General features: G+C 60.0%; 1 protein-coding gene across 1 annotated transcript in view; it reads right to left on the bottom strand.

The window, feature by feature from the left end:
• Positions 1 to 2,710: 2,710 nt before the first annotated feature.
• Positions 2,711 to 9,024, bottom strand: part of DHCR7 (7-dehydrocholesterol reductase) — a 13,168-nt gene continuing 6,854 nt past the window's right edge. Inside the window, exons 5-9 of the mRNA XM_004713600.2 lie at positions 7,942 to 8,032; positions 6,973 to 7,186; positions 5,241 to 5,445; positions 4,316 to 4,447; positions 2,711 to 3,630 (exon numbers count right to left, since the gene is read on the bottom strand). Coding sequence (XP_004713657.1) covers positions 3,166 to 3,630; positions 4,316 to 4,447; positions 5,241 to 5,445; positions 6,973 to 7,186; positions 7,942 to 8,032 — 1,107 coding nt within the window. The 3' untranslated portion in view covers positions 2,711 to 3,165. The remainder of the gene's footprint in view (positions 3,631 to 4,315; positions 4,448 to 5,240; positions 5,446 to 6,972; positions 7,187 to 7,941; positions 8,033 to 9,024) is intronic.

Genomic DNA, 9,024 nt, shown 5'->3' with positions numbered 1-9,024 from the left:
GCAGGAATGCCCCTGCTCTGGTTCTCCAGGGCGCTGGCCAGGTGTCTCCCACACAACCGCTGTGCCACCTCCCCTCCCGGGCATGCCCTGCAGCCTGCCAGCCGGCAAAGCAATGGGACCGGTGCTTACAAATGGCCCCTCACTGTTATCCCTACAAGGAGCCCTGGGGCACAGTGGCTTAGCACTAGGCTGCCAACGGCAGCTAACTACAGGGTTCAAACCCAGCCACCACTCCAAGGGAAAAGGATGAGGCTGTCTGCTCCCGTAAAGATGCACAGCCCCAGAAACCCTGAGTAGGGTCGGTATGAGTCAGAGGCAATTTGGCGGCGGTGGGTTTTTGGTATCACCATTATTGGGTGCCCTGGTGGTGCTGCGGAACAAGCACTGCACCCCTAACCTGGAGTTTAGTGGTTCTAACCCGCAGGTTGCTCCCTCGGGGAGAGATGAGACTGTCTGCTCTCTCAAAGATGCGGTCTCAGAAACCCATCAGAGGGTAGCTGGGTGTCAGATCATGGGGCGGGGGGTGGGTGTTGTCAGTATCAGGACTCATGGTGGCTCAGTAGTTACACTTGGCTCGAACCCACCAGCTGCTTCTAAGGAGACAGATAAGGCAGCTGGTTCCTCCTGGGAGTGGCAGCCTCCATGGGCGGCAGTGGGCTGGACTGTCATCCTCATGGGGCAGGGTGTGGGTGCAGGGAGGGGAGCGCAGAAAGCAGTTCTGCAAGTCACCGTCTAGTGCGTCCAAGTGAGGGCTTCTGGGCCGATGGTGTCCACACCCTCCTTCCCCACGTTTCCCATCTCTGGATTCATCGTTGGTTCTCGAGAAGCACCTTGCTTGGGCCCCAGCCAACAGGGAGGCAGGGAGTGGCGGAGGGAGGGGCAGGTCACACAGCTGTGGCCTCTCTGACTGTCCCCTGGCTTGGGCACACCTTGACCCTGTTGGGATGGACTGCTCAGTCTTAATAAAACACCCCGTCCAGGTCCTTAGCCATTGTGCCCCCTCCTTACCTCTGTGGTCTACGGCCCCTGGATCCCGGGCTGTCATTTGCTGAGCGGCCTGCGGAGGGTGGCATGTGCTATCTTGCATGTGAAGGCGGGCTCCCAGAGGCCCCTCTGCCCTGGCCTGGGCAACAGAGCCAGGCTTCACCCGTGCTGGTCAGGAGAGGGGCAAGCATGCCTGCTGGTGGTGGGATGGGGCCAGGCGGGCTTATGGGCACCATGTATGAGATGTTACTGCCACCCAGCTGAGAAGCTGGGGAAACCACTTTAGCTGACTGGAACCCCAGTCTGCCTGGCCAGCCTGTCTCAGCCAAGCCACAGAAACCATGCCCGTGACCGGGAAGCCAAGCCACCAAGAAGGCAAGGCACCTGCCCAAGGCCACCCAGGCGCTGGACAATTGAGCCAGAATTCAGGGGCAGGAGAGCTCTGCACCCAAGGTCCTCGACCACCCTGGCATCTAGCCTGTTGGCACCGTCAGTTCTAGCCAGGGCGCCCCGTGTGTCAGCGAGCAGAACTGTCCAGGGGAGTGCTGGGCTGTGATCTTTATGGAAGTAGATGAGCAGGCCTTTCTTCCTCGGTACATGGGTGAGCTCAGGTCAAGCACAGACTAAATCCAATGTGCCCAAGTCTGTGAAGGACAGGAAGGGTCCGGTGTGCCTGGTACTGCCCACACGGGTCCCCAGCCCACTACATTATAGCCACTTGGGTGGCTTGTGACCATACAGGTGTCTGGGGTCCCTCCCTATGGGGCAGTGAGCTCTAAGGCTGGCCTAGGTGGGGGCGCCCCCTCTTAGCTCCGAGGCTCTACCTTGGCATAGGTACACTGCCTTTGCCCATGCCAGATGAGCCCGGCAACATAGGCTCTGGCACAGCTCAGCCAGGACTGGCGCATATGCCACACTGGGTGTCACGATCTCAAACTCCAGCGGGGTCACTCACTCCTGGTGGGCAGATGTCAGTGGTGCTTCCACACCGAAAGAGACGAGGAAGAAAGGCCTGGTGACCTCCTGCTGAAAATAGGGCAGTCAGCACCCTGTGGTTCACAGCAGAACACTGTCTGACTCACTCTGGACACTTGGGAAGAGCTAGTCACACGTGCAGGTGAGGGAGACCCCTGTGAGGTGGACCCGAGTGTGCCGGTGACTACGCAGGTGCTGCGGGGCTGGACACTCAGCTCTCCTGCACCTCTCTCATGGCCATCGAGTCCACGGCGGCCACAGCCACCCTACAGGACAGACTAGAACCGCCCTGGTGTATTTCCAAGACTGTCAACCTTTAAGGGAGCAGAGAGGCTCGTCTGCATCCTACAGAGCAGTTGGAGGGCTTGCTGACCTTGAAGTTAGCAGCACAACCCATAACCCATTGAGCCCCAGGGCTCCTCTCTGGTGTGCCTGAGACTGGTCGCCCTGCCCCGTCTCTCCCTGGGGCCGGCCCATTCCAGAGACAAAGCCACACGGTCACTTCAAAGAGAAAATGTAATGTAAAGAGTGCCTACTAGCCATAGGACCGTCCCTTGACAGAAGGCCCTCGTCTGAGGGATAGCACCTTGAGAGGGAAGCTTGGCCCAGGGGTGCGGGAAACGGCATGGTGGGGGCCCAGGGCAGGGGGCTGGCAGGCGTCACCCCTTCCAAGTGAAGGTGCCCACTGGCCCACGGGCACCCAGTGAGGCTGGATGTGCAGTCGGAGTTGGAGGCCACAGCTAGGGCTCTCCAGGACAGGGGACCACCAGGGATCCCGCACCACCACCCCCGCCCCCGAAAGGTGCTCAAGGGGAAGCAAAACAGCCGCCGGTAATCAGGCTGGCCCGTCCCTTGGAATCCCCTGCTGGTGGTCTAAGCCAACGCTCGCTGAGAAGGCCAGGGCTCCAGGGCCCAGCTCTTAGGTGCTAACAGCAGGTTTGGGGACCCCCCTTGGGGGGCGCCCACCTTCTCTGACACTCCTGCTTTACCCAGCAGGAGGGATACAGTCCTGACACCCAGGAACAGAGGGCTCCCCGTCATGTGTCAGAGTTTGTCTGGGCTGGGTGGCTCCCGGGTCTCCAGCCGTGAGAGGGCATGCTGTCACCAAGTGGTGTCACCAAGGGACGACCCTTTCCTGCGGGTGAGGAGGCTGATGGCGACTCGGTCTCAGAGTGCAGAGAAAGGTCCCCGGCAGCCTCGCGGCCCCTAGAAGACGCCGGGCAGCAGGCGGTAGGGCACGGCGGCGGTGTAGCGGTCCCAGTCGCTGCCGTACTTGTGCGCACAGCGGTGCTCGTCACGGAGGCAGCGGTGGACGAGCAGCACGGCCATGTAGATGATGTAGAAGTAGGGCAGCAAGTGGCCGCCGCCGCAGGCCAGACAGTAGGCCAGGCTGCCCATCAGGTCGCCCGTGTAGTTGAAGTGGCGGGCCACGCCCCAGAAGCCCGACACGAGCAGCTTGCTGTGGTGTCTGTGCCCATCGGCCGACATGTAGGAGCACTCAATGGCCCGCGGCTTCCGGCCCCAGATCAGGCAGCGGCCATCTGTGCGGCGGAACAGGTCCTTCTGGTGGTTGGCCATCCTGAAGACGTAGTACCCCAGCAGGCCCAGGAACAAGATGGCCACAGCATGCGGCGTGGCCAGCTCGACCGGGTGGTAGACCAGGTACAGGCCCTACGGGCGACAAGGAATGGGTTACATGCTGCCCGTGGGCCCAGGTTCAAGGCCTGCCCTGGAGGCCACACCTGTGGATGAAGGAGCCTGCCCCAGGGCACTGGTAGGGGGTGACACGTTCAAACACCCAAGGGGTCCCCCAAAGTCTATGGGAAGCCGAAATGGTAAGACTGCCACCGAGCCACTTTGAACACAGGTGCGTGCGGCTGACCTCGGGGAGGTCGCCATGGTAAAACAAGGGTGGCGGTCTCTGGGTGCCCAAGCCATCCTGGCGCTCTGGAGTCAGCATGGAACCTCCTGCCCGGGGAAGGTGGGAAACCTGGAGAGCAGAGCCAAACCAGGACACAGAAGGTGGGTGGGGGGAGAGGGGGCAGCCCGTGGGGCATGTGCAGGATACATGTGATCTGAACTTCCAGCTGAGAAAGGCGTATCCACCGAGGCATGCAATAAAGCCAGGACACCTGAGGGACAGCGGCAGGTGCCAGCACCTCCCAGCAGGAGGGCGAGGGCAGTGCCCAGGTCAACTGACCCGATGGCATGGAATCAAGTTTGGTCACTGAACTGCTTATGAGCCGAAGCTGCTGTGGGTTCTGTGTCTGTGCTCAACAAGAATGACTCACGGGGACTCCACCAAATGGGCACACAAGTGTGTGCACACACACTCGGGCCAGCCCGCGCGCCTCACCTGCAGTGTGTACAGGTACGGCAGCCAGACGCAGTCCCCCCAGCCCAGGTACCACCCAAAGTGATCGTGACAGATGTCCATAGTCTTCAGGTACCAAGTTTCGTTCCAGAAGAAGTCCAGCACATAGATGGCCTGCAAGACAGGGCAACTATCGGCCACCGCCTCCTCTCAGGGGATGGGGCTTCAACCCCAAAGGGCCAGGAGGGGCCCACAACTGGTGATAGCAAGCAGGGTCCCCACAGTGACTACAGAAGGGGCTGACATGCATGTCAGATCAGAGTGGGGGTTCCCAACGGCTGGTTGGGAAGGTAGCTCACCAGGCCTTTCTTCCTAGTCTCAGCCTAGATGTTCCCCTGGTACCTGTCCAGCCACACACAACCCTCCATGGACAGATGGGGCTTGGCTGCACATAAGGTCCCCCAGCCGGGACTCGATCCTGGGTCTCCCGTGCAGAAAGAGAGACTTGGATGGCCCTGGCATCGAGTTCTCACCCCACCTGGCCCAGGTTCTGGAACTTTCTCTGCTCCAAAGCCAGGGCATTCCTGCTCCTCAGAGTTGCCAACCTTCCTGCCACCAGGATTGTCACCCACTATGTCTCCACCTGGAACCACCTGCCTCACCCATAACCTGCAGGTATAAGCTCCAAGGGACGCCTTCCTGGGCACAGTATCTGTTCTCGTAAGCATCTCCCCAGACATGCATGTACCTGGCTGTGGAGGGCGGGGAACTCTCTAGAAAAACGGGAAGTACAAGCCTAGCAGAGTGCTCAGGGGCCAGGCTAACCACTGGAATCCCCATGCCCGGGCAGCAGTTCTCTGGTGGGCATGGCGCCACCAAGTCACTATTGACCCCATGGTAAGAGGCAGGTCATTGGCGAACCTCCAGCCTCTGGGCCTGGCTAGCCCCTGTCAGGATGGCCCAGTACCTGCAGGACGTTCACCAGGACCATAGAGTTGGTTACTCGGCCATACAGTTCCTGCTGCTTAGCGGCAAAGGACAGATTGATGAGGGTCCAGGCCACGATCCCCGGCCGTCCGTTGAAGAACAGCTTGAAGTCAAACCATTTGCCGATGCGGGGATTGAACTCGATACCCATCATGTAGTTGTAAAAGAAATTGCCTGAGAATTTGCTTCAAACACACAGAAAAACACAGAGGACACATTGAGTGCATTGGCCTCGGGTGCCTGCCAGCTAAAGCCACGAGTGAACGGGTGCCATGGCGTTGCCTCCAAAGACCTGTGGGCAGAAGGAAAGACTGCCCCGTCCCGCGCCAGCCACGGATCGCTCCAATGCCCAAGCCAGGATCGCAGCCACCAGCCGGCCGGCTTTCCTGGCTCTACCGGAACCTGCTAACTAGAAGGCTCACCTCCCGGCCAAGCTGGCGGCCCAGATGGCAGACGGAAGGTGGGTCTGGTGAAGGCAAAGATAATCCGAGAAAGAACACACAGTGGGGTAGAGCCGAGGGTCAGTGAAAATGAAGGAAACCCTCAACAAGATGCACCAACCCAACCACACCAACAACAAGAGGGACCAACAACCACACCAAGAGGGACCAGCACAACCACACCAACAACAAGAGGGACCGTCAACCACACCAAGAGGGACCAGCACAACCACACCAACAACAAGAAGGACCAGCACAACCACCAACAAGGGCCTGGCCGGGATGGGGACGAGACAAGGGGGCAGTCTCGGGCAATGTTGATCTCCGTGGTGTGTGGGGGCCACTGTCAGCCTGAACAGCTGTGACAGCAAACAATGGCCATAAGGGTGCCCCACAGCTGTGTCTGCGGCAAGGGCTCAGGGCAGCCAGGGGAGGGGCGACTGGGAAGGCCATGGGAGCAAAGGCCTGGCTGCAGAAGGGCAGCGGTGACTGTGGCTGCCAACATCCGTCTGTCCAGGTGCCTTGCTGTGTGACCGGCCTCAGCTGCCTTCATCCCCATGTCCACTTGCTCTTAGATGGGGTGTTCACCGTTGGGTCAAAGATTCTCCCCAAGAAGCCTCACCAAGGGGAAGGGGCTGTGGAGCAGACGTGTGAATTCTCTAGGATCCGTTCTCTGGAGCCACGGAGGCTGGGTGACCTGGGCCCCGCTGCTTGGACTACTGCCCCGAGAAGAAGCCCTAACCGGAAACCACCATGACCCAGCAACCTCCATTCGCACCACACAGTCACTCCGGTCTTGCATGGGTGCTGCATTCCTTAGAATGCTAACTACAGGGGACCCACGGCCAGGTAAGCACTGGGACTGCTGACCACAAAGTCGCTGGTTCACACTCACCAGCCGCTCCTCGGGAGAAAGAGGAGGCTGTTGGCTCCCATAAAGACTCACTACCCTGGAAACCTGATTTGAGGGGTCAGAGAGACCAGTCCCTGGAGAATAACATCATGCTTGGTAAAGTAGAGGAGCAGCAAAAACAGGAAGGTCCTGGACAAGATGGACGGACACAGTGGCAGCAACCCTGGGCTCAAACATAAGAACAATGGGGTGGACAGTGCAGGGCCGGTGCTAACGGTACGCCCCGGAACCTGCTGATGGACTCTCGATCGTCACCCCGCAGCTGGAGGTCTGTCTGGAAGGGGGCTCCAGCCTCAGGCTCCCGGAAAGGCAGAGTCTGCGATGACAGCGTCAGCTGGCAGAGTCCCAGGGCCACATACCAGTCCTTGGCGCTGGTGGGGAACAGGTAGGCCTTGATCATGACGAAGGTGGACACGGCATAGCCCAGGATGTTGGCGCACCACAGCAGCGGGATCCAGTGGTCAAAGATGATGGTGGGCGAGAACCAGGACAGCAGGTAGGCATTGGTGGCCCAGAGGAGGTGGGTGACCAGCCAGGCCTGCAGGCCGTTGATCTGGTACTTGTTGACAACCCCTGTGAAGAGAGGGTGCCAGCGCCATCTAGGTCGTCCCTCTGTCTGAGCTCATGGTCCAATGGCTGCCCTCGCTCGGGCCAGGCAGACCAGTACGAGCTAGGTGGTGCTGACAGTCAGTACTTGTCTGCCAACCAGGGGCTGGTGGTTCAGACCCGCCTGGTGGCGCTGAGAAGGCCTGGTAATCAGCCCCAGCCAAGGAGACATGCCGGGGTTGGGGGAAGGGCGTGAGTAGGGTACACTCCATGGCAGTGGGCTTGGTTTTGTAGGGAGGAGGGTCCTGGGGGCAGGCTGATGGGCCAGGAAATCAGTTGCAACTGCTTAGAGCTGTCGAGGCTGAGGTGGGCAGACATAGGGCAAGTGCTCCGCTCTGAGCTCCTGGGCTACCTGTAACTCCAGGGGGACCCAGCCTGACCCTGGACAGGAGCCCCTAGAGACAGAAGGGGGAGGAATTCCAGCCAGTCCCTCAGTGCCCTGCATGAGGCCAGGGTCCCTGTAGGTCCCCCTAGTGGAGATAAAGTGAGAGCCTGAGGGGTGGAAAGGACATAGCGTTGCCCCACTGTCCCCAGAACAGCACCCCACCGCGGGGCTGCGTGGGATGCCCCTTCCTTCTCTAAGGGACAAGCCATCTTCGGCCTGGTTCCTGGGACGGCCCCACTCCTGCCATGCCATGAGCGTCTTTGGGATGAACAGGGCTTGGGGAGACGCCAGGACCAGGCACACAGATGAAGGGACATAGTGTCCAGGCAGCGAGTACCTGCAGGGGTCACTGCGCCCTCCTGAACTCCACCAAGGTAGCCCGGCAGGAACTTATGGCAGAAGTCGGGAAGCAGCGAGTACAAGGCCACCTGAAAGACAGCCAGGTTGAGCGAATGACACGGGCCCGGGCTCAGCCGAGGTGCCGGCCTCGCCCCGTGCAGGAATCAAGGACAATGCCGGAGGCACCGCTGTGGTTATTCTCATGGCTGCTGCTGACTCTCGGGGACGCCACGCACGCAGGACCAGGACAGGGGAGCAGCACGCGGCGCTGTCCTGGGGCCACAGAAACAGATCACCAGGCCTTTCTTCCTGGCCTCCCTTGGTCTGTAAGCTCTGCTGTCACCTGCTCAGCAGCACCGCAGACGGGCAGGTGGTGGCTGCGCCCGGGAGCACCAGCCAGGAATCGAACCGCGGCCTCACACACGAATGACCAGAGCTGGTGCTTATGATACAAGGAGAGCTTACGTTTCCAGGAGTTGGGCCTGCAGGTTCTCCTCCCCTCCTGAGAGGGGTCCCTGAAGGGGAGGGGTCATGTTTAACTGAGCGCCAAGCCCCCGCCCCCATCCCACCTGACTCCCTCGCTCCCTCTCAATAACGCCCGCGTCCGTTTCAGCCATTTTTGTTGCCCAGTCTGTCGTGATGTTATTCACAGCGTGCACACCTGACCCATTCCAAGTGCAGGCAGGTGACATCACACAGTGGGTGCCATTTTCCTCACCCCTTAATTCCCAAAAAAGCCCCTTACTTGTCACCAGGCCCCTCCCACCCACCCCCCTCAGCACCTGGCACTCTTTCTCAGTGGCGTCCTGGAGCCTTTCTTGTCTGGCGGGGTCTAGGGGACCGATCCTAGCTTTGCCCGCACTGTCCACTAACAGCATGCCCCTGCTCTGTGAGCCACCTGTGCCACTCCCCCTCTGGTGAGATGCTCCAACCCAGGATCCACCTTACAGCTGTTGGCAGACACACTGCTCTCCCAGGGTGGCACCTCTCACGGTGACATGCAAGTGGGAGGACAGCATGTGGCATGACATGCATGTGGAGTGACATACACAAAGAAATAGAAAAGGTCATTAAAAAAACA

Source organism: Echinops telfairi, unplaced genomic scaffold (genome assembly GCF_000313985.2).
Source record: "Echinops telfairi isolate 266 unplaced genomic scaffold, ASM31398v2 ScPeMD7_7417;HRSCAF=8455, whole genome shotgun sequence".
In the NCBI taxonomy this organism is placed as follows: Eukaryota; Metazoa; Chordata; class Mammalia; order Afrosoricida; family Tenrecidae; genus Echinops; species Echinops telfairi.
This window is presented reverse-complemented; position numbering and strand designations above follow the sequence as displayed.